The sequence below is a fragment of the Balaenoptera borealis genome, assembly GCF_965194805.1.
Source record: "Balaenoptera borealis genome assembly, chromosome: 16".
NCBI lineage: Eukaryota > Metazoa > Chordata > Mammalia > Artiodactyla > Balaenopteridae > Balaenoptera > Balaenoptera borealis.
Genome location: NC_138872.1, coordinates 909199 through 931624, shown reverse-complemented (window position 1 = coordinate 931624; position 22426 = coordinate 909199). Strand labels below are relative to the sequence as shown.

At 64.8% G+C, this 22426-nt stretch overlaps 1 protein-coding gene across 3 annotated transcripts; it reads right to left on the bottom strand.

The window, feature by feature from the left end:
* Window positions 1-2038: 2038 nt before the first annotated feature.
* CHRNA4 (cholinergic receptor nicotinic alpha 4 subunit) lies at window positions 2039-17944 on the bottom strand. 3 transcript variants are annotated; one of them, XM_082360526.1, is made up of 7 exons: window positions 17730-17944; window positions 16109-16260; window positions 12652-12696; window positions 12457-12566; window positions 7742-9086; window positions 4938-5021; window positions 2039-2260 (listed from the first exon to the last, which is right to left on the bottom strand). In XM_082360526.1, the coding sequence occupies exons 1-7, from the start codon at window positions 17809-17811 to the stop codon at window positions 2084-2086; spliced, it is 1995 nt and encodes a 664-aa protein (XP_082216652.1). In that variant the 5' UTR covers window positions 17812-17944; the 3' UTR covers window positions 2039-2083. The 3 variants fall into 3 exon arrangements, with proteins under 3 accessions (XP_082216652.1, XP_082216654.1, XP_082216653.1); XM_082360528.1 differs by having other exon boundaries at window positions 5005-5021; XM_082360527.1 differs by having other exon boundaries at window positions 2168-5021.
* Between the last annotated feature and the right edge of the window lie 4482 nt (window positions 17945-22426).

Below are 22426 nucleotides of genomic sequence, written 5' to 3'. Positions count from 1 at the left end.
TCCGCCAATCCGCCACATCCATCTGGGGGTGGAGTCCCAGATTCCCCACCCCCGTCTCTCGGAGAGGAGCCGCCATCCATCCTCGGCCTCAGGGACCCCCCACCATGGTCTCCCTGTTACCCTGGGGCTCGCCCCCCGCTTCCTGTGAGGCCACTGCAGCCCCCAGGCCCCGGTGCCCCCGGCCGGCCCCTCCAGAGCTCAGGCCCCGCTCAGGGGGTCTCAGCCTCGGCTGCACTCTGAGTCCGCGGGGTGGGGGTGGGCTTGCAGAACGCTGGCGGGGCTGCCCCAGGCCCAGCCAGGGCCTCCCCGCCTCCCTAGTAGCGGCCCCTCCTCTAGAGTCGTAAAGTCTGGCTCAGCCCCCATGTGCTCAGGCCTCATGGGACCCCAACCTGCTGGCCCCTTGCCTCGTCACTGCCCCGCACACCTCCCCCTCCCTCTGACCAGCCTGGACGCCACAGTCTGTGCCGTGACCGCTCCCACTGGCTCCGCATCCACCGGGGAAGCTCGCCAGCCAGCCGTGGGCCCCGGGGCCAAGCAGTTCCCTGAACACCGGGAAGAATTGGGGGCGGGGCCGGTGAAGGCTCCGAGGTGACACTGGGGCAGAGACAGGACAGAGTGGGAGGAGGAGACCGTGGAACGTTCGGGCAGGGGCACCGCCCGTGAGCAGCCTGGGGCCGGGCCTGACCCAGAAACGGCAGGAGGACAGAGCGAGCTGAGCACAGGCCAGGGAGGGGTCAGCCCGCGGACCGGGGAGCGGGGCAGGGGCTGCGGGAAGGGGTTTGGGTTTTGTCCTCAGAGCGACCGGAAGCCCCGGGGTTCTGAGCAGGGGCTGCCGTGACCTGGCGTCTGTGTGAACGACCTGTAGATGAGAGTGCAGGTGGCCAGGTGGGGGGGGATGCCCACTGGCATGGAGGTGGCTGGACTGGGGAGGTGATGGCTTGGAAGGGGTGGGCGGGGGCTGAGCCCTGGGCGAGGTGGGGTCCAGGGACCCAAGAGCAGCCAGGTGGTGGGGGGAGGGGCTGGGTGGGTTGGCGAGAGTGGGGTTCACGGGGGCAGAGTGTGGGTGCCGCCATCTCAGAACGGCAGTGAAACAGACTGGGCTCGTCCCAGGACTGAGTCCCTCGCGTCTCCAAGGCTGGGTGGGGAGGGCCGGGGGCAGCAGGAGGAGGGGGTGCACGCTGCCAGGGACCACCTGTCAGGATGCAGCCGGCAAGGGGCAGAGGAGGAGGCTCCAGAGCCGGGGGACGCCTGCTCAGGAGGCAGGTGACGCCCCCGCAGGAAGGGCGAGATGGGCAGGAGTGGGCACCGGCCCCTGCCGGCCACATTGTCCAGTAGCATCGCCGCTGGCCCTTTATGGTTTGAGCTGCCTCGAGGGCTGACATGAAGCCGTCACAGGACAGTAAACGTCCCTCCCAAATCTCCCCCCACCCCCGCGCATGCGCACATACACACACGCATGTGTGCATCTCCCCCTGTAGGCACACGCGCTCCCGCACATTCACACGCGCTGCGCTGCTCCCGGGTTTGGGAGGTGAGTTAACGGGAAACGCGACATATGAGCCGCATGACCGCCGAGCAGGTCTCGGGAGTTGAAGGAGAATGCGGGTCCCCTTTCGTCCATTAATTTAAAATTACAGTATCTTCAAAGACGGAAGGACGGGTAGTAATAACATGGAGCTGAAATGAACAGGTGCGAGGAAACATGGCGTGGGAAACAAAAGGAGAAATAAAGTCGGTGAGGCAGGCTCAGTAATTACGGGCCCAACTTCAGACAGGCCGTGGGATCCGAGGGAGAGAAGCCACCCAGGGGCTCGGGGGAGGATAAAAATGGAAAAAGCGTTGCATCCTCATGAGGGGCTCCAAGAAGAAACAGGAAGTCAATGGAGGGGGCAGAATGTTGAAATAAGTACTTTTTAAAGATTTGAGAATTAGAGGAGGATTTAAGATCCCAGATGGAAAGTCACAGAGGGCGAAATGGGACTGACTTTTAAAACATACCCTTAGATTCACTGATGCAAAAAAACAAAGACGGTGGGGGAATTCTTTAAACGCTTTTCTACAAAAAGACAAGAGTCACTCTACGTCAAAAGGTGGGGGGAAATGACCTCAGAATGTTGAAGGGAAAAGGCTCGAATTTCATGCCCAGCAGAATTATTACTGAAACGAACGGGGTGAAAATACATTCTGAGGCCCACAAAGTCTGAGAAGGCAGGTCACACGTCACACGGGATCCTCTTCGAAATCCGGTTGGTGGAGTTTTCTGCAGAAAGGGAAAGTAACCAGCACTTAGGCCCGATACACGGAAAATCCCAGGTAAGTAAAAACCCTAGTGACGTTCGCCATTCACGGAATCGTCAAGCCTTCCCCAGACCATCACATCGGTGGCAACCTAGACTAGATTCCAGGCTGTTCCAGAATCCCTGAGGGCAGCCGAGGTGCTTGCTTTCTTTGGAGGTGGGAGGCATGATGGAGACAGTTTTCACATCAACTTGTTAAGCTCTTGAAAAATACCAACACTCTTTAAGTTAGGAGCAGCCGCCAGCAGGGAAAACACTGAACATATAACCTCCAAGATTAGCCAACTAGATCAAGTTTTTCTTCTATGTAGGGGGATAGAATACATGCAAACAGAAAAATAAGAGAGACGGCCTAACCATATCCCAGTGTAGCAGAAATTGCAACAAAGAGCGGGGAGTTTAACTCTTCAAAAGATTGCATTAAAAGACAAGATACAGCTTTCTACTTCTAGCCGTGATGGAGTAACCCATACTGGACCAAAAACCATTAAAAAGCACAGAAAATATATGAGGAAACTGTTTTTAGGCATTTTAATATAGAAGGGTCAGTGTTTCAACAAATGGTGCTGAAACAACCCTCTCCCGAGTGTGTGAGGCCCCCAAGGTGTCAAAACATCACAAGACACAGAAAATGAAACACAGTCAACACTAAGAGAAAGAAGGAGGACACCCAGCGGGACCTGCACACAGCGGCTTGAGTCAGAATGACCGGACAGAGGCCAGCACAGGTGACGGAGACACAGACTTGCTTTAGTTTATTCGGACAGAAAAACACCACTTAGCAACTAACGACAAAACTGTTTATGGATGGAGACACAGCCATGGTGGGTGTTGACCGCACCACACCGGGTGGAAGAACAGGACAGAAAGGCTGAGAACGGGGGGGTTCCACTCATACCAAGGTCAGGGACAGGCAGAGACCACCTCTGGTGAGGAAATTAGAGCCATAACTGCCACGGGGGCACAGGCTGGAAGGGGCTGGAGGGGGCTCTGGTGGATGGGGGCCTTGGGGTTGAATCTAGTAAAACTCACTGATCTGAGGGCTTAAGACCAGGCATTTTGTCATAGGTAAATTTCATGTCAATCAAAACAAACAAAACAAAAACCCTAGAGGCAAATACTCCAAAATAGTGGTCATGGTTAATTTGGTGGGAATGTGGGTGATCTATTCTGTGTGCGGATTTTCTGACTTGTGTTTGGGTCTCAAAAAACAGAAAAAGCGGAAACCAGAAAGGGGAAGCATCCCCATCCCTGGGGCTCCTGCGCTCTCCCGACCCAGAAAAGAGCATCTGCAGCTGGGCACCCCCAGGGCTCCCCACAGCTGCCCCATATCTGGCGCTGGATCCGCTTACGTAAGGAGGATTGAGGCGCTGACATCTGAGATCTGCGTCCCGGCTGCATCCTCGGGGGCCTGGCCCTCCCCCCTTCCGCCGCCCGGTCCTGGGTCCTGGTGAACACCCACCCGGGCTCTCCCCCAGCATCCTGGGATTGGTGCCCCAATGGCCCCAGGAGGCAGGTGCCGATCCGAGATGGGCAGATGGGGTCTGGATGTCCAGGGGGCCGTCCCGAGCTTCACAGGCGGCGGGGTGGGCACCTCCCCCCACCACCTCGGGCAGGGCAGCCCCCGCATGGTGTGAGGTGGGGCTCCTGGGCTGGGGGGAGGCCTGTGGAGGGTCCCCTCCACCCCCTCGATGTTTCTCAGGGGCTCCACCCCCAGGGACCACACTCCAGAGGGTCTCCAAGTCGGCCAGATGGGCTCTCCTCGGGTCCCCCCAGGTCACCATGGCTACTGTGTCAGGGAAGTCCTACCTGTGTCTATGCCCCAGAGGGGTCCCCGGGCTGTGAGCAGAGGGGAACCCACGGGAGGTGTTGGGGAGCCCGACCTGGGTCCTGAACGTGGCTCCGGGTCCCTCACAAAGTACCAGGGCCCACGGGGGTCTGGGGGCATCACAGGCCCCTGTGAAGTGCTGGCCCGAGACCCCCGGCATCCCTGGAAGGCAGACATCTGGACTCCCTGGGGCTGAGGATCCCTCACCCGAGGGGGACCTGCCACTAGATTCTCCTCCGAGCAGGACCACGTCTCATCACTCCATCCCCAAGGCCCCTCAGGCACAAAATCTGGGTTTTCGTTAGTTTACCCAGAACAGACCAAAATAAAATCCCTGCTTGGACCCTCCCCTGGCAAATGAGGTTCGAATGTTTGCTGACGCCTCTGGGGTCAGGGAGAGCAGGTCTGAGGACCCACGGGTGCCCCAGGCCCGGGTGGGAGAGGCAGCCAGGTCCGGCTCAGTGCCTGGGCCTCGGGGATCCCACGGGGACGAGGGGCTTTCGGGGCTGAGAGGGGCTGAGCGTGGCCGAGGGGCGTGGCCCTGGGACAGTCGGGGCGGCTGGGACATTTGCCAACAGCGGTCAGACGTGCGTCCTGGCGGGAGGCCATCATGTCACCATGCTCCGGATACACCGCCCTGCAGATAGACAGGCGTTCACCAGCCGCCCGGGCAGGTCCCCAGGAGGCAGCTTCCAAGGCCGTCTCACAGCAGACAGATGACGGGGGGCAATCTGGTGAGTGGCGTGACCGCATGGAGCGCGGGGAGCCCCCTAGATCATGCCGGCCAGCCAGGGCGGCAGGAAGAGGCCCACCGTCCCCAGCAGGCAGACGAGGATGAACACCCAGAGGAAGATGCGGTCGATGACCATGGCCACGTACTTCCAGTCCTGCCTCACCTGCGGACAGACACACCCGGTCATGCGCGGCCGCACCCTCAGGCCTCACGCAGCGCCAGCCTTCTAGAAGCTCTGTTCCTATCCTTGCCCCAAGGTCACCAAGGTCACAGGCACACCTGTACTGGGGTGAGGGGTGGACAGGGGCCACAGAGAAACGGCTTGTGCAGCTGAAGTCTGGGCTCAGGAGCAGTGGGCTGCAGGGTCAGTGCCCTCTACGGGGGGTGGACAGCAGAGCCACTGCAGGGGACAGGGGCCAGCAGGGTGGCCCCCCGACTTCACCTGCCTGAGCTCCAAGAAGGTAGTGATGCCTCTGGAGGAACGCCAGGGTCCGCGCTGTGTCACGGCGTAACGTGCTCTGGGTTTGCTAAAGCTGGCGGCGCCGTGGGGACCAGCCAGTACACCCCCATTTGCAGGTGGGCAAGTGAGGCCCAGGGAGGGGGCACCCACAGCCCCTTGGCTGTGCGGGGCAAGAGCCAGGAGCAACCTGAGTAATGGGGCCTGGCCTCCAACAAAAAGCCCAGGGCAGGCTCCACGGTGGACGGCGTCCCAAGAGTGACAGCTGAGTCCCAACTGCCCTCCACTCCTGCCCCTGCCGCGGGGCGGCACTCACGGCCGGCTGCCCACGTGGCTCGAGCCCCTCATGGGTCAGTGGGTCTCTCAGCTCTGTCCCTAAAGCCCCTTGAGGGTGAGGGTCACATGTGAAGGTGGGCACAGCCCTGAGCTGCGAGCAGGCTCTGAGCCGGGCAGCTGCCGGGGCAGAGGGCTCCTCGGAAGGGCAAGGGGGGCACCCCGGGCTCTAAGTGGGAAACGCGCTGGGTGCACCACCTGCGGTCGCTCCCTTGGACCCGACGAGGAAGGTGGCTGCACCATCCCGTCTGCAGGTGGGACCCCGAGGCCCAGGGCGGCGCAGGACGGGCCGTGGTTACACGTCCACACTGGGCGAGCAGGTCCCGGCCTCCACCTGGTGCGACCCCAGGGCAAAGGCTCAGGGAGACCACAGGCGGGTCCTGGGTGGGCAGCTGCCAGCCCCTGAGTGACCAGAAAGGATGCGGCCCCCAGGCTCAGGCCAGCCAGACGCTAGCGGGACTGATAGGCCCGGGCAAGGCGGGGTCATCACACCCCCGTTGTGGGGCCGTCAAGGGAAAGAAGGCTTTTCACTGCTGTTTTGTGCTCTGATGTTTAAAGTAATCAGAGGCGTCCTGATAGTTTTAAGCCAAAGCTGAAAGAGCCGTGTTTATTCTCAGGAAACCAGAGCAAATGGGGTCACTATAAGCGAGGCATCGCCAGGACCCTCTGTTCCAGGAAGCAGCCCCGCGGCGCGCGCCTCCGCGCTGCCTTTCAAACCGCCCCTCCTCCCAGGATGAAATGCTCGCAGACAAAGCTGCCCCAGCCCCGATCTCAGGCTGGTTCCTGTGAAGTCGCTTTGCTCCCCAGAGCCCGGGGACGACGCCCGGAACCAGAACCAGGTCGCCACAGCCAGGCCCGCGACGCTGGTGGAGGGGTCTGGGGACGAGGGGCCGGCCCTGCGCTGAGGACCGTTGGGCCTCCGAGATCCTGGGGACACTTCAAAGGCGTCGGTCTCTGCTCAGCAGGCCCTCAAGCCCGCGCCAGAGCCAGAGCTCCTCTTGTCTCAAGAGCTGGCTGTAAGACGGAACCTTCCAGAAACCCCCAGGTGGCCTCACAGCCCCTTGGGATTCAGGGGGATGACTGGAAGACCGGCTCCCTGCTGGAGGTGGGGTTTAGCCACGGGACAGACGGTCCCCAGGGATCACGCATGTCCAGGAAACGACCACGGGCCATTCCCAAGGAAGCAAAGGGACCAGGAGGTTCCTGGAGCCAACGGCAGTGTCACACCCGCCCCCGGGTCCAGGGAGGGGACAGCAGTGTCACGCCCGCACCCGGGGTCCATGTCACGGGCAAGAAGAAGCTAATGCGGGGCAAGGTCACTGCGGCATAACCGATGCCCAGGTTGAGCAGCCGGTAATGACCAGGCCGACTGACCAGTGCCCTCCCCCTGCCCGCCTGTCTCTGCCCATGCCCTGAACTGGGGCTCGGCCGCCAGCCTGGACCCACCCTCACAAGCACCCACGACGTGGCCAGTGGAGCCTGAGCCTCGGGGAGCAGCCCCACTGCCGCCCCCCACCAACTCCACGGGACCCTGAGTCTCGGCTATGTCTGAGCACCCGCCCTGCCCACCCGGACCCCAGGCGCCCTCTCCCCAGCTGGGCACAGGGGCGCCGGCCAGAGAGGCAGGGCTGTGTCCCAGGCCTGAATTCTCCTCTCCCCCCGCCAGGCCGCTGAGGCCACTCAGCCCCCTCCTCTCTCCTCTCAGCCCCTCTCACCCCAACCCCAGGGCCCAGACACCCCCCAGTCCTTCTCCGGGAGCCCTTGGCGGGGTGGGGGGCGCTTGAGGTCAGGGGAGGCGCTCACCAGCTACAGATAGTGCTGGCAGCCCCACCCCCGCCTGCAGGCTCCCTGCGCCCTGAAGCCCAAAGGGGGTGCCCGAGATCCACTCTGCTCTCCGCCAGCCACTCAGTCACCGCAGGGACCCCTGCTGGTCTCGGAGGCTTGGGGCAGAGGGAGCAGACAGTGGGGGGGGGGGCCTCCAAGCTGAGCAGCCGGCTCTGGGGCCTGGTTTCTGGGTCTTTCACCGGCCACCCCCGCCTTCAGAGTGGACAGGGCAGCGGGGCCCATCTGACACGGCTGCGGCGGGGACTTACCGAGAAGTCCATGTCTTCCGCCTTCAGGTGGTCTGCAATGTACTGGACACCCTCAACCGCCCGCGCCAGAGCTGGCGACAGGGGCAGGGGTGGCGCTCCGGTGCCGGGGGCCTTGAGCGCGGCATTCGGTGCCTCCGCCTCCTTCCTGCACTTGCATTTGCAGGGGGAGGCCTGGTCTGGGGGCGGAAGCTCGGCCGAGGGGGCCGTGGTCAGCGAGGCAGGGGAGCCGTCCGCCGGGCGGTCGGCTGGGGAGGCGGCCTCTTCTCGGGGCACGCAGTACTGGATGCTCTGGGACCGGCACCTCACACCACCCTCTGCCACTTCGCTGGGGCCGGACACGTGCTGGACGCTCAGGGACCGGGCCTTGGCGAGCCCTGGTGGGCGGCAGGGCCCGGGCGAGGGGCAGGGACTGGCCTTCTCGGCCTCTGAGGGCTGCAGAGCAGAGGCCTGGTCCGAGGGCGACGTGCAGGCCGGCTGGGGCTTGCCCGGCTGGTCCGGGCCGCAGGACGGGGTCGGGGTCGGGGACGGGGCGGGGCCCCTACTCCTGAGCTCGGGCTCCCCCCGGGGCTCCGGCCAGAAGCGCGGGGCCCCGGCCGCCTTGTGCACGGACTCGATGAGCCGCCGGCAGTTGTCCTTGACCACGGACGGCCGCTTCATGAAGAGCAGGCGCGGCACGACGTCCAGGAAGACGCGGCGGACCCAGGCGGGCATGGTGTGCGTGCGCGGGGAGCGGTGGTGCACGTTGAGCGTGAAGACCGCGATGATGATGGAGAGCGTGACGAAGATCATGGTGAAGAGCAGGTACTCGCCGATGAGCGGGATGACCAGCGAGGTGGACGGGATGATCTCGGTGATGAGCAGCAGGAAGACGGTGAGCGAGAGCAGCACAGAGATGCAGAGCGTGATCTTCTCGCCGCACTCGGAGGGCAGGTAGAAGACGAGCACCGTGAGGCAGGAGATGAGCAGGCAGGGGATGATGAGGTTGACGGTGTAGAAGAGCGGCAGGCGCCGGATGACGAAGGCGTACGTGATGTCCGGGTACACCTCCGCGCAGCACTCGTACTTGCGCGTGTTGTAGGTGCCCACGGCGTCCACGATGACCCACTCGCCGCTCTCCCAGAAGTCCAGCTGGTCCACGCGGCTGTGCATGCTCACCAGGTCGATCTTGGCCTTGTCATAGGTCCAGGACCCGAACTTCATGGTGCAGTTCTGCTGGTCGAAGGGGAAGAACGTGACGTCGATGCTGCAGGAGCTCTTGTAGATGGCTGGGGGTGTCCACTGCACCCGCCCGTCGTGAAAGAGGTGGGCCTTGGTCAGGTGGGTGACGGCAAAGTCCCCGTCCGCGCTGGGTGGGAGAGAGAGGTGGTGGGCGAGGTGCCCAGCACCCGCGGCCCGGAAGCTCTCTTCCCCCCGCCCGCCGTACGCGCCCCCACTCCGCAGTGGCCTTGCCCGGAGGGGGCAGCCCTGGGCTCGTGGCTCGCCCGCCCGCCTCGCTGTCACCCCTACCCTGGGGGCGACGCTCCGTGGAGACCGTCTCAGCGGCCCACACCGCGCCTGACGCCCAAGCTTGATGGTGGTGACGACCGTGATTATTTGCGGCTGGAAAGGCCGTCCACGGCACATCGGGGGCCCCAGGCACACAGGGGGCCCCTGGGTAGCACGCAGAGCACCTCGTCCCCTGCGGTCACCCCAGACCTGGGCAGAAGCCGGACCTCCGGCCACCTTCTCCTGCTCCAGACCGGTGTTTTCTCCCCATTGACCCCCCCCCCCCAGACTTAGAGGCAGGACCCGCCTTCCTGCACAGGTGAGGAGTCCAAGGCCCAACGAGGCAAAGACCAGTCTGGGCCCACCCCGAGCAGGACGGGGACTCCAGCGTCACATCCCAGGCCCTCAGCCCTCCTGCCTCTCCCTCGGCCTTGGGGTGCCCTGTCCACAGACCGGGGCGGGCGACAGAGCGAGGGGCTGCTGTCCCAGCCCTTCTCCTCGTGGGCAGAGTGCCCAGCCTGCAGCCCTGGCCCTGGGCCTCCCAGACAGTGACGTCCACCTCGGTTTTCTCCACCAAAGGCACCCATGGCGGGATGGGGGGCACACTGACACCATGAGAGGTGAGGCAGCCGGCCGTGGGGACACAGGGACACCTGCTCATGGCCCCCCGAGAGCCCTTCTTGCCCCCAGAGTCAGCCACTCTCTCCTCTGCAGCTGGAAGCATCCGGTCCCCAGTCTGGGTCCTGAGTGGGTGCCACCTGGGCCTCGGGGGCCCCTCTGTCGGCCTGTTTCCCCACAAGGCCTGAGCTGCCCACGCTGACCGTGCGTGGTGCCCACAGGCCTGAGCTGCCCACGCTGACCGTGCGTGGTGCCCACAGGCCTGAGCTGCCCACGCTGACCGTGCGTGGTGCCCACAGGCCTGGGCTGCCCACGCTGACCGTGCGTGGTGCCCACAGGCAGGTTGAGGCGGCAGCCGTTCCCCCAGCCCCTCCAGCAGCCCTGCCACTTCGGCTCTGAAACGCTGATGGGAGACCTCGCCTCCTCCCCCCAGGACACCCCCCAGACAGCTGGCCCCAGGACTGAGGGGCACCGGACGCTAGTCACCAAGCCCGTGTCTTCACACTCGTGTGCTGAGGGCACGTCGGCCCCGGCCAGGTCCTCAGAGGGCCTAGGGCTCTGCACGTGGGACCCGGCGCCTAGTGCAGCCCCAGGAAGGAGCAGGGCACGCTGTCGCTACCCGTCACCGCTGCCCGACGTCCCGCCCTTCCCCCATAGCTGGCTCCTGTGCCCGAGGGACAAAGCACCACCCAACGGGGCCGTGCCCCCAGCAAGCCCAGGGGTGTGGACAGCGGGACCGCGGGACCACGCACACGGAGAAGAGGCGCCCGACCCGGCTGGTCCCGTTCCTGCTCCAGGCCGCAGACGCCCAACCACGTGAGACCCTCTGCCTGACAGGCCGACGCAGGGGAGCCCCCAGTGGGTGGCGTGGCCTCACGTGCACGCCCTCCAACCTTGAAGGGGTGCCCCGAAGCTATCAGAAAAGCACCCCCCCAACCCTGCCCCTCGCCCAGCAGCCTGTGCTGACCGCTCGGCCTCACTCAATGCACACGGCCCTGGCCGCCAGCTACCCGCTGCCCCTGGAAACAGGCCTCCTCAGTGGCCGTCCGGCCAGCATCAGCCACCAGCTCTGGGGTCTGTCCTCACCCACGCCCAGCCCCATCCAGAGAGGGCCTCGGTGCCGATCTCCATTCCCAAGAGAAGCTGGAGGTCCATCCCGCTACCTCCCATGGGTCTTGGTAAGGAGGCCAGAAAGAGAGGGGCCTTGGGTGGCGGCCCCACTCTCCCGGGCTGCCGTCCCCGGGGCTGTACGGCTCCCAGAGCAGTCCTGACGATGCTCCCCTGGGCGCCAGAGTTCTGACCCTGGTACCTATGTTCTGGATCAAAGAGCCACTCAGGCGTATTCCGTGCTAGGTCCCAGCGGTGCAGGGGGCTGGGGCGGCTGAGCGTGGACCCCGGGGGACCGGGCGGCTGGAGAGCTCCAGGGTGCAGGATCAGACCGGGCAGCTCGCAGAGGGAGAGCGGAGAGCCTGCCGCGCCTTCCGTCACCGCGCGGCCCCCCTTAATCCAGCCCCGAAAACCATCTCCTCCACGTGCGGCCGCTCACCCGCTGCCGTTACTGGAATCACTTAAGCTGCAAGAGGAGCCCAATCGTTCATAATCAAATAGCAGCATTTTGTAGGTCAGGCCTAACCCTGGGGGCCCAGGAGGGCTTTTGTGCAGAAGCACTGGGGTCTTGGGAGGGCAGGGGGCTGTGGGCAGATGGCTGGGACCAGAGGGGACCAAGTGCTTCCATTTGCTGTAGCTGTAAGTGCTGTGGAACTGCCGCCACCCAGGCCCGAGTCTGGATCTGCCAGTGTGGATTCAGCTCAGGGTGAGCTGGCCTGGCAATGACACAGCAGGGACACGGGGACGCGGGAGGGCACCAGGCTGCCTCGAGGTCAGGGACACCTCGAAGATCCCGGGAAAGGACAAGTTCAAGGACGCCAGCCCTCTGGAGCCCACCGTCGGCCACCGCCGTGCCCATAACACCCTGGTCCCCCAGCACAGAAACACCCTCCAAGAGATCAGATTCCAGAGCCAGGGACACACGGCCCAGACAGAGGCTTTGTTTGCTTGCGTGTGATTAGCGGGGTTTGGGGAGACTGCGGGCACAGATGGAGGGGCAGGAGGAGGGCGGGGGTGGAGGCAGCGAGCCGGGATGGGCAGGCCGTCCTGGGGCTTCCTCCCCTACACCTCCCGACCTTTGTTCCCGGACGCGGTCAGCTGCGTGGGCAGGGCCCACTGTCCCCGGACAGGGACTGACTCTGGAAGGGACTCCAGCCCGAGGGGGAGCAGCTGCAGGGCCTGCAGTCATCCAGGGAGGAGCTCAGACCCCTTCCCGGCCCGTGAGTGACCGAGGCCCCTGCCCCAGCCTGGGCGGGGACGGAGCCCCAGGCGCCACTGCTGCCCCCAGGACCCCGTCTCCTTGCCACTCTGCCCGCTGATGGGCCTGCCCCCCACACCCCAGGCCTCAACACCCTCCTTTACTCACTCTTCCTCCTTCCGAGCCTGCCCTCAGCCCAGACACGCCGCCTGCCTCTTGCTCACGCCGGCCTTGGAAGAGCGGCCTGGCCGGAGCACGGCTGGACCCGGGCACCTGCCACCCTGCCGGCTAAGAACCCCGGGCTCACTTGTTGTACAGGACGATGTCCGGCCGCCAGATGAGCTCAGAGGGGATGCGGATGGAGGTCACGTTCTCGTAGTCAGCGGGGTCCCAGCGCAGCTTATAGTCATGCCACTCCTGGGGGAAGCGAGGGGGGGGCGGTGAGGGGGAGGGGCGGGGGCAGGGAGGGGCGGGGGGGCGGTGGGGGCTCCCTCCCACTCACCTGCTTCACCCACACGTTCGTCGTCATCATCTGGTTCTTCTCATCCTAGGGCACAAACGAGAAGAAGGCAGGTTGTGATGCCCTCGGGTTCAGGACACGTCTCTCTGGCCGAGACTCCTTACCCGAAAGGATGGGCCAGGGCTGAACGTGGGGAGTGGGTGATCTCAGGAGGGAGTGAGCGCCTTGTCCCTGGAGGCAGCCACGCCCAGGATGGCAGGCCCGCAGGGGACTCAGGGCCAGAAGGAAAGTGAGGACAACGTTCAGCTGACTTCCCCGGTGGCCGGGCCCGGCCCACCTCCAGCTACCCAAGGGTCTGCGGGAGAGGGAGACGGCGCCCCTTCCCAGGCGGCCGTGCTGGCCCTGCCCACCGGCATTGCTCCACCCCGGCTGGCGGGGCAGCGCCCTGCGGATGGGCTCCAGGTGACCTGGCACCTGCCCCTCCTGCTGCCCACTCACTGGCCAAACTGCCCCCCAGGGCCTGAGCCTCAGGACCTGCAGGTGAGGGGCTAAGACAGGTGAGGTGGGAGCAGGAGACCCGGCAGGCTCCTCCCCGGGTCACTGAGTGGCCACCTGTCCAGGTGAGAAGGGCCGGACCACACGCGCTGTGAGCTCCCTTCCGGCCTCTGCACCTCCCCGACTTCACAGCCCTCCCGGGTTCACGGACGGGCCGTCAGGTCCAGCACAGGCTGGAGGCCTCTGGAGAAGACCGCCAGGCTCCGTGCAGGGACGTAGGGGTCCTCACACCCCACTCTGAACCAACGTCCAGGGACCACGGCCACACCCAGCCCACTCAGAGGGCAGCTGGGCTTGGGGGCTGGCTCCTTGCCCAAAGTTTGGGGCAGGGCACTCAGCAGCTGACGGGGGGTCCCCTCAGAGAGCAGGGAGCCCATGGGGACCAGAGAGGCAGGGGCTCTTTCCCTGGGGGAAGAGGGAGTGGACACGGGACACAGGGTGTGGGGAGCAGCACCTGAACCAGCCTCCTCCCCCTTCCTGATGGCCCAAGCTTTGCCCCCACTTTCTGATGGCCCAAGCTTTGCCCCCACTTTCTGATGGCCCAAGCTTTGCCCCCACTTTCTGATGGCCCAAGCTTTGACCCCACTTTCTGATGGCCCAAGCTTTGCCCCCACTTTCTGATGGTCCAAGCTTTGCCCCCACTTTCTGATGGCCCAAGCGTTGTCCCCACTTTCTGATGGCCCAAGCGTTGCCCCCACTTTCTGATGGCCCAAGCTTTGCCCCCATCTGCCCCAGACCAGGGACACACAGGCCGTTAGGACGACTGCTGAGGCCAAAGAAACCAAGGGTGGTCAAGCAAGCAAAGTGCCCAGGGCCGGGGGTGGGGGCTGGTGTCCCTGGGAGCCTCCCCTCCTGCTTCCCCCAGGGGACAAGCCCCCATCAGCCAGGCCACAGGAGGGGACCACATCTCCTGCGGCCCAGGCACTGCCCTTGGTCCTGCTCTCTCTCGGGGCCACCTGGGACAGGCTGCCAGAGGACACTGAGGATTAAGTGTGACGTGAGTGGGGCCCGGACACCACGTCCAACGACCTCGACCTTGGCAGTGCAGTCCTGCGGTGCGGCCCCCATCACCACGTCCCTGCCCTTCCCTCCTGGGGACAGCCTGCCGGGCTCTGCCCCATCCCCCGCCCCCAGGCTCAGAACAAGCTTCCAGGTGGCAGGGCCTGGCCTCCTCCCCTTCATGCCAGCCGCCCCCCCAACGCAGCTGTCCCCCCAGGCACCCGTTTGAGGTGCCCTCTGTACATTCCAGCCCCTGCAACGTCAGCCCGGGGCCCAGAAGCACCCAGGAATTCCCCAGCTTCCTCTGCAGGCGTGAACTCACACACACAAGCACTCTGCACCGGGTCACAGACCTGCAGCAAACACACGAGCCCCACAAACAGTGGGGCAGGGAGGCGGCCCCTTCCACAAACGGCCAGCACCCAGGATGGGCAAGGACGTCTTGTCAGCACACACGTGTGTGCAGGAGTGCCCTTGGCCAGCGTGGCTGCAGACAGCAGAGCCTGGGAGCCGCTCCTGTCCTGCCTGGTGCTGCCACGGGGCCTCGAGTGGGTCCCTCGCTGGTGTCTCGGAGCTGGTGTGCTACAGGCTGTCTCTCCTGGGCAAACCGGGGAGAAGCGGTGATGGGGGGCGGATGCTGCGATGTGGCAGGGCGGTGGATGAGGCAGCCCCAGGAGCTCAGGTAGGGGGACAGGCCGCGGTGCAGCCGACCCAGAACATGAAGCCACAGCCACCACTGGGAACAGCATTTGCAAATGCAGTGCGTCGGGACCCCTGCCATCCTGAGTTGCCTTCTGGCTGCACCCCAGCCAGGAGTACTTTACAGGAAGCATTTAAGGCCTGGTTCCAGGAGGTCTGAGGGCACAGGCCAGGACAGGGGGACTGACCGGGTCTCTCTACTGATGGGGTCCAAGCACGGCCCTTTCTGTCCATGTGAATGTGGCTACCGCCCCTCCCACCTCCCAGAGCCCCTTGGATGTTGCCGGCTCAGCCCCAGATGGAGCTGTCACACTCATTCCATTTCACAGGTGAGAAAACCAGGGCCCTGAGGGTCACCCAACACACCTGGCATGAGCCAGGAACCAGGGCCTCCAGACTCCAAAACTGGCGGCTCCCCCCCTCACGCAGCCCACTTGGGGTTGGGGTCTCGGCAGGGGCGTGGGGTGGGCACTTGGAGAGATCTACAGCCTCCTGCAGCTGCACAAGTTCCAGCTCCCTCTGTGGAACCAGAGCTGGCTGGAGACCCCAGCCCAAACCCAGCCGGCCTTGGACCTCCTCGTGGCCAGCAAACCAGGCTCCCAGAGGCCCCCTCCCTGCCAGGCCAGAGCCCACCCTCCAAGGCCCTTGGGACCCTGCCCCAGGCTGTGCAGCTACCACCCAGTCAGACCCACAGGACGGGCTCCCACCCCAAATGGACGCCCCAGCCCCTCCAGAGCCGTGGCTACTTGGAGGCTGGACCCCCGGCCTCCTCCCAGCAGCTGCCTTGGTCCCCAACCAGGAAGGGAAACACATCTGAACCAGGTGGAGATCAGGGTGCTGCCAGGGTGCCGCACGGCCTCACCCCATCCCACGCAGTAGCACGACTTACACAAAAGCCCTAAACTCTGCCACTGGCCCCACAGAGGTACTTCCTGCTCTCTGCCTCTGAAGATGACAGCCCGGACCCCCTGCTGCAAATCTGGCCCTTTGAGCTTCTCTACATGGAAAGGGAGAAAAGGGCAGGGCTTGGGGGTGTCGCACAGAACCTGCCTTGCCTCCCGGCTTGCTTAGCCTGTGTGCTGGGCTAAGGCGGGGCTGGGGCACACTCCATGTGCAGCTCTGATGCAGCCCTCCCAGCTCATCCAGCCCCCCTGCCCCCGCCAGCCCCGGGGCCCCCTCCAGGCCAGCCCCTCCCAGACACGGGTGCTCCCTTCAGGTCACTGCCCCCCCACCCCCCATCACCTACCACGTCAATGAGCTGTGCGATAGACAGGCCGAAGTGGACGAGAACTACATCCGAGATGTTGGCCACAGGCCGGGACCACTTGTTGTAGCCAGAGAAGAGTTTCTTCAGCAGCCGTTCCTCCGCGTGGGCCCGGGTCTCCACGTGACTGCTCACTGCGGGGACCAGCAGGCGTGCGGCTCAGGGGCAGGGGATGCTGGCCGTCCAGGATGCCCCCTTGGGCCTCCTGCCAGGCCGTGCTCAGCACCTGGGCTCCCTTCCAGCTTCTCACAGCACGTCCCTCCTACCTCAGGGCCTTTGCACGTGCTGTTCTATTTCCAGCTGCAGTTTCTCCCCTACCTCCTGGGTCTGTAAGGGGGTCTGTAACTTCCTCAGGGAAGCCTTCCTAGCATGGTGCCCCTCACCATGAAAGTAGATAACTGGTATGATAAGTGCTGATTTGGAAGTGTCCCCGTCAGACCATGACTGGGGGAGGGAGGGACTGTATCTCTAGCTACTAGCAGAGTCCTGAGAACCTTGCCTCAAAGTACAAGGTGGGGGTAACCACAGGACAGGAGCGGGCAGAGGGCAGCGGGAGCATACCCAGGAAGGGAGATGGAGAAAGGAGAGTGAGGGTGCAGCCACCGAGAGCCTGTTTCCTTTGGCTGTGGCATCCGCAAGCAATCACCCAAGAAAAATACGTGCTTTGACGTGTAAGGGGTACTTTAAGTGCAAACCCCGACAATGAACCTGGCACCCTGTGTTCTTGGACGGACACACAGCCTGCCCTCGATGACCAGGTCTGGAGTGAGCCTGGGGAGGGGACCCCTCATTCAGCTCTGCCCATCGGCTAATCTGTGGTCTGAGGGCTTCCCTGCCACTCCTGGGCGACTTCGCTGGGACCACTGCATGGGGGGGGGCGGGGGTTTGAGGAGGGGAACGGGAGACCCCTGCTGCTCTGCTCCTCTCAGCTCGGTCCTGCTCCCCTGTGAGTCACGGATGGACATTAGGAGGGCATTCACAAGTACCCCCGGGATCAGTCCTAGACGCCCAGGACCCTTCACTCCCAGCCCAGAGCCCCAGCCTGGTCCCTCTGACAGCAAGGTGTAGCCCCCTCCTCACTGGGGAGGCCAGAGAATTACACTCCACTCACCCCTGAAATAGCAAGGTGGCTTCCCAGGGAACGGGGAGCGGGGGGGCTAGAACTTCCCCTGTCCCAGTGGGCCTGGGGGAGCAGAAGAGGTTTGGGTGGGGCCCTGCCAAGGGCAGAGGCCACCCCTCTGATTCCCCAAACCCCGGTGCAGGGGGGAGGTGGGCAGGCACCATGCAGTCTGCAAGGAAATTTGGCACAATGGATAAATGGGTGTGGGGGAGGGGGGAGATGGACCGCGCCTCTCTCCATCCAAGTTGGAGCTTCTGGGTCCAGCTCTTGAAACAGCATTCCCCTCACCCACCCAAACCCTGCCTGGCTCAGCCCTCGCCGAAGGACAGCCTTTTGCGTCTGGAGTGGGGGGTGGGGGTAGCCTCCGCGGCTGCCCCGTTGCGCGCACCCGCGGCTTGGGATCGCTCCCTTCCTCTGGCTCCGGAGGTCCGAGGCCGCCCTGAACCGGGCGAAAGGGGGTCCTTCCAGCGCCCCGAAACTTACCAGGCAAGAAGCCGGCCCCCAGCAGCAGCAGCAGCGGCGGCAGCAGCGGCGGCGGCGGCGCCCCCGGGCCCCCGAGCTCCATGGCGCACCGAGCGGGCTCTAGATGCGGGCGGCTCCCGGACCCGCCGCGCCCCTGCTCCGAGCTCCGCGCGAGCCCAACTTCATGCCCCCCGCGCCGCGCGGGCAGCTCCGTCCGCCGGGCCTGGTTCGGCGCTTCTCCCGCGGGGCTCGGCGGCGGCTACCGCGCCGGGAGCGCGGGGCTGTGGGCTCAGCGGCGCGGCCCCGCCCGGACCTGCCCGCCTCCAGCCGGCGAGGAGGAGGGGGAGGAGGGAAAGGAGGAGGGAGCGGGAAGGAGGGCGAGGATCGGAGGGGAGAAGGAGGGGGAACGGACCGCGAGCCGAGAGGGGGCGCGGAGGCTGCGCTCTGCCCGCGCAGGGCCAAAGTTTCCTTCGACCTCCTGGGGCTGGGGACGTGCCCGAGCCACGAGTGGGGGCCCGGTAGTCACTGCGTGCGTCTGGGGAATCCCTGCGCGGTCTGGTTCGCGGACCACGAGACACTGACCCCCTCCTCGTCCCCAGCCCAGCGCCTCCGACGCCTGCCCGGAGGGAGGACGCGCACCCAGGGTCTCCGGGCGCCAGGAGGGGAGCCCCGCACGGATCTGGTTAACTTCGTCACCCCCGCCCCGCTCTGCAGTTTGGAAATCACAGGTCTTCCCCAACCAGGCGCTCAGGATAGAGTCCACCCCCTATCAGCCTGTCCCTGGCGGACCGGGAAGCGGGAGCCTCGGCCCCGCGGCCCACCCTTCGGGGGCGGGAGGACCCTAACGCCCCCGCCCCAGGCGAAGCCTCCTCTTGCTGCCTCCAGGTCCGGCCTGGGCCGGGGTCCGCCGCCCCCCGCTCTGCGCGGCCTGCGAGTGGGGGGCCTGCGCCGGCGTGAGGGCAGCCCCCATCCCACGCGCGGTGGGCAGCGGCTGAGGGGCGGCCGCGGACCTGGGCCCAGGTGCCCGGAGAACAGACCCTTGGCGCCCCCGGACTAGTCGAACAATGTCGGCCGCAACCGAGATGCCCGGGCAGCGTGCTGGACGACCCGGCAGGGGCTCCGCCCTCAGGTGGGTCGAGGTGGCAGCAGGTGCTCGGAGGAGGGGCCAGGAGGGGCCGCTTTGTGCGGCGGAACCACAGTCTGCGGCGCACACACTCGTCGCCCCTCCGCAGAAACGCGAGCCCCGTAGCCATCCCTGTTCGCCGTGCGCCGGGGGCTCTGCGGGGGTGGTGGGGGGAGAACCCAGCCCCCAAACCAAGACTTCGGGTCCCGGGATGGAGGCAGAGAAGGAGGGGCTGGAGCTGCCCCCGCGCTCCTCCTGAGTCGGCGCCCCGCCCTTGAGGGGGCTGAACGCGGGTCCCGAGCCCCTCGTCCCCGCCCCTCGCAGGCGATGCTCTCGGCAAGTAACAGGCTTGGTCCCAAGGCAGCAGCTTCCATCAGCGAAGGCCCCTGCCCCTCCGCATCCCCCCACTCCCGCCCCCTCCCAGCTGGTCTCCCCTGTCTCCACTCTTTCTCCTCATCTCCCTCCTCGCCCATCTCCCTTTCCCCTCCCCCATCGCCTCTGCCCCTCCCCCAGCTCTCACGCACTCTGGTCCCAGGTTGAGCTCATCACACCTCCCACAACTGCTCTGAGGCCTCCAGGGCTCCCCTCTAGGGAGCTGTCTATCCACTCTGGCTGGTGCCTATAAATAGAGCTTTCCAAAAGCTTGGCCCTGAGCAGTGGCCAGTCTCAACAGTGACGGTCGCCCTCACCCTGCCCATGGGCTTCCTAGATGCTGGCCCAAGCCATGGAGGCACGGCTCCCACAGCATCCCTATGAGGCAGGCTCTTTGGTTACCTGTGTGTCCCGGTGAGGAAATGCGCAGACAGAGGAGTTACCCCGCGTGCCAAGGTGATGCAGTCACTACCGGGGTTCCAAGCAGGCCCTCCAGCTTCAGGGTCTGCACCCTGGCCCCCCCGGCCTCAGGCACAGCATGTCCCAGGGCTGGCCTGTGCCCCTACAGACTGCAGCTCCCCACGGTCTGCCCTGCCCTCTGCGCGACCTCCTGGGCTGCCAGCCCCGGCGCACAGCCCGCCCCGGGCCAGCCCACCGACTCGCTCGGAGCCTGCTCTGGTTTGTGGCCTACTTCTACTGGCAAGCCCCCTCTTACCCTTTCCTCCCTCTCAGCCCCCACCCCCAGTGCAAACCCTGGGTTCCTCTCACACCCTTAGGCCCCTTCCCCGAGCCAGCTCTGCACCAGGAACCAGAAGGTTCTCTAAGGTGAAGAGTTGCACTGAACCAGGAGCTGGGGAACAGGCCCGGCCGATGGCTGACTGCGTGCAGGGGGGTGAGGAGGGCAAACCCCGACCCCCGCCTCTCCTGGACCACTCCCCACACGCAGCAGAGCACTCGGCCACACAAGGTTCAGAACCTGCGAAGCGCCCCCTCACAGAGAAGGGACGGTGGGCGTGACGGGGGGATGAGCCCTGGTGACTCCCGGCTGGGTTCTTTGTCCGTCCCTGCTCCGTGCTGTCCCAGGACAGAAGGTGCCTTGCTCAACGACCTTCTCTTGGTGGTAGAGGCCAACCATGCTCCAGGTCCCTCTGAAATCTCCTCTAACCATCTCAGCACCGCTGGGAAGCAGGGGTTCCCTCATTTGGCAGCCTAGGAAGGTGAGGTATGGACGGGGTTTGTCCGGCTGAAAAGGCGAGATTGTCTTGTCCCATCCCCCTGTGGCACTCCCCACGCCTTTCGGGATGGGGATGCTTCCTCAAGCCTCTGCCTTTAGGCTCGTCTCTCGGAACTCATGAAATCTGGGTGCTCCTGAGAATGTTAGGCCGAAGTCAGAGGAGAGAGGGTGATCTGGCCCAATCTGTGAAGGCTTCCTGGAGGAAGGGGCACCCAGGAATGCAGCCCTGGGGACTGTGGACATCCACTCATAGCCATGCACAGGGAATCACCTGGGAGTTTGCTTAAGTTCCAGACTCTGGCACCCCACCCTCAGAGGGTACTCAGCCTGGGCCGAGGCCCCCATCTCCATCTGCTGACAACCATCTCCAGGCAACCCTGATGCAGGAGGCCTCGGACTTTAAGAGCTGATTTGGCCCAAGGACTTGGGCAGAAGATCTGGCCAGGCCCCCACCCAGCCTGGCATCCTGGCCTGGGCCAGGTGCTGGCATCGCCCGGTGGCTGAGGCTGAACAGGGAGAGAGGCCTGGGCTCTCGGCAGGAGCCTGCAGCTGCTCGCAGCCAGGTCAGCCCTGCGTCCCTTCCCTGCACCTGGGCCCGCTCACGCAGTTGAGAAGGTGGGCTTTAATGGCCATTCCCACGGGTGAGCCCAGCCAGAGAGCCCAGCCGCGGCCAGCAGGCCCATCCCTCCTGGAGCTCGAGGCCAGACTGGGGTTAGCACGGTGCTTGGGGCCCTGGTGGACCCAGAGGGGCACCGCATGCACACGTTCACACACATCTGTCCAACCTTGTTTGGCTTTCCCCACAGATTTGCTAATGCAGCAAGATTAATCGGGCCTAACGCATTACTTTGCACAGCCCTCCCTCCCCACCTGCGCCCGGCCGGGAAGCACTCATTGCAGGAAGCTACTCATCATCTAGTCTTGTCGTGGGAGCTGAATTAGTGCTTACTCCAGGCCGCCAGGCCCCTCCCTCCCGCCGCTCCTGAAACTGCTGTTTCAGAGGAAAGGAAAACCCCCAGTTCATACACGAATGAAACCGACTTTGGGGAACAGGTGCCTCCGTGTCCCTGCGTCCTGGAGCCTTTGTGGCAGGAATGGTGCCCTTTGAGCTGATCCCGGGTGGGGGCCAAGAGGAGGAAGGATGTGGAGCAGGCCCCCGAAGACCCCTCCCCACACGCTCCCCCGGCCAATGCCAGGCCACTGGCTAACGTGAAAAGCCTTCTCTGCAGAAACGGCCTTCCCCTCTCCCTCTGCTGCCCTCTCCACCCTCCACCCTGTCCCAAGGACATTGCCATGGTAACCAGTTGTTGGCATAAACGGGGACTGGAATTAAAGGTGGGACTTAGGTTGGGTCGGGGGCCGAGGGAGGCAGGAGGGCGGGCCTGGGAGGCGACAGGGCGGGCGGGGGGACGGGGGGAGGGGGCCGTGGGCAGCAGGACCCACGTGAGCCCAAGGGTGACGCTGTGAGCTCACCGGGCCAGGAGGAGGTGTCCTGCCTGTACACCCACGCCACTGGGGGACTTCCTCCTCCAGCCCTTCAGCCAGGCCCAGCCACAGGGGAGGGGTGGCTGACGGGCCCCCTCCAGTCCCCTCCCAGGCCCGCCCTCCTGCTTCCCGCAGCCCCTGACCCAGCCACGCAGGCCCTTTAAGACCCAAGCACCCCTGAGAGGGGCCACGTGAAAAGCCCGGTGCTCCCGAGTACATGGACTGTGGGGATGAGCTTCTCGCCCCCCCACTTCTCGCCCCCCACTTCTGCCCCGTGGCCATGCTTCGCCTCTCTTCCTAGTACCCTTCACCCCCCAGATGTCACATCTGTCGGCCCCTCCCCTGCCCCCACCCCCACCAATAATGGAGGATTCAGGCTTTGCACACATACCCGGCACTTAGTAGGGCTGGTAAACATGTTGAATGCATGGATGGATGGATGAGTGGGTGAGTGGGTGCCTGGCAAGAGAGCATAAGGGAGGCTGGGTCCAGAGGGGGCCCCTG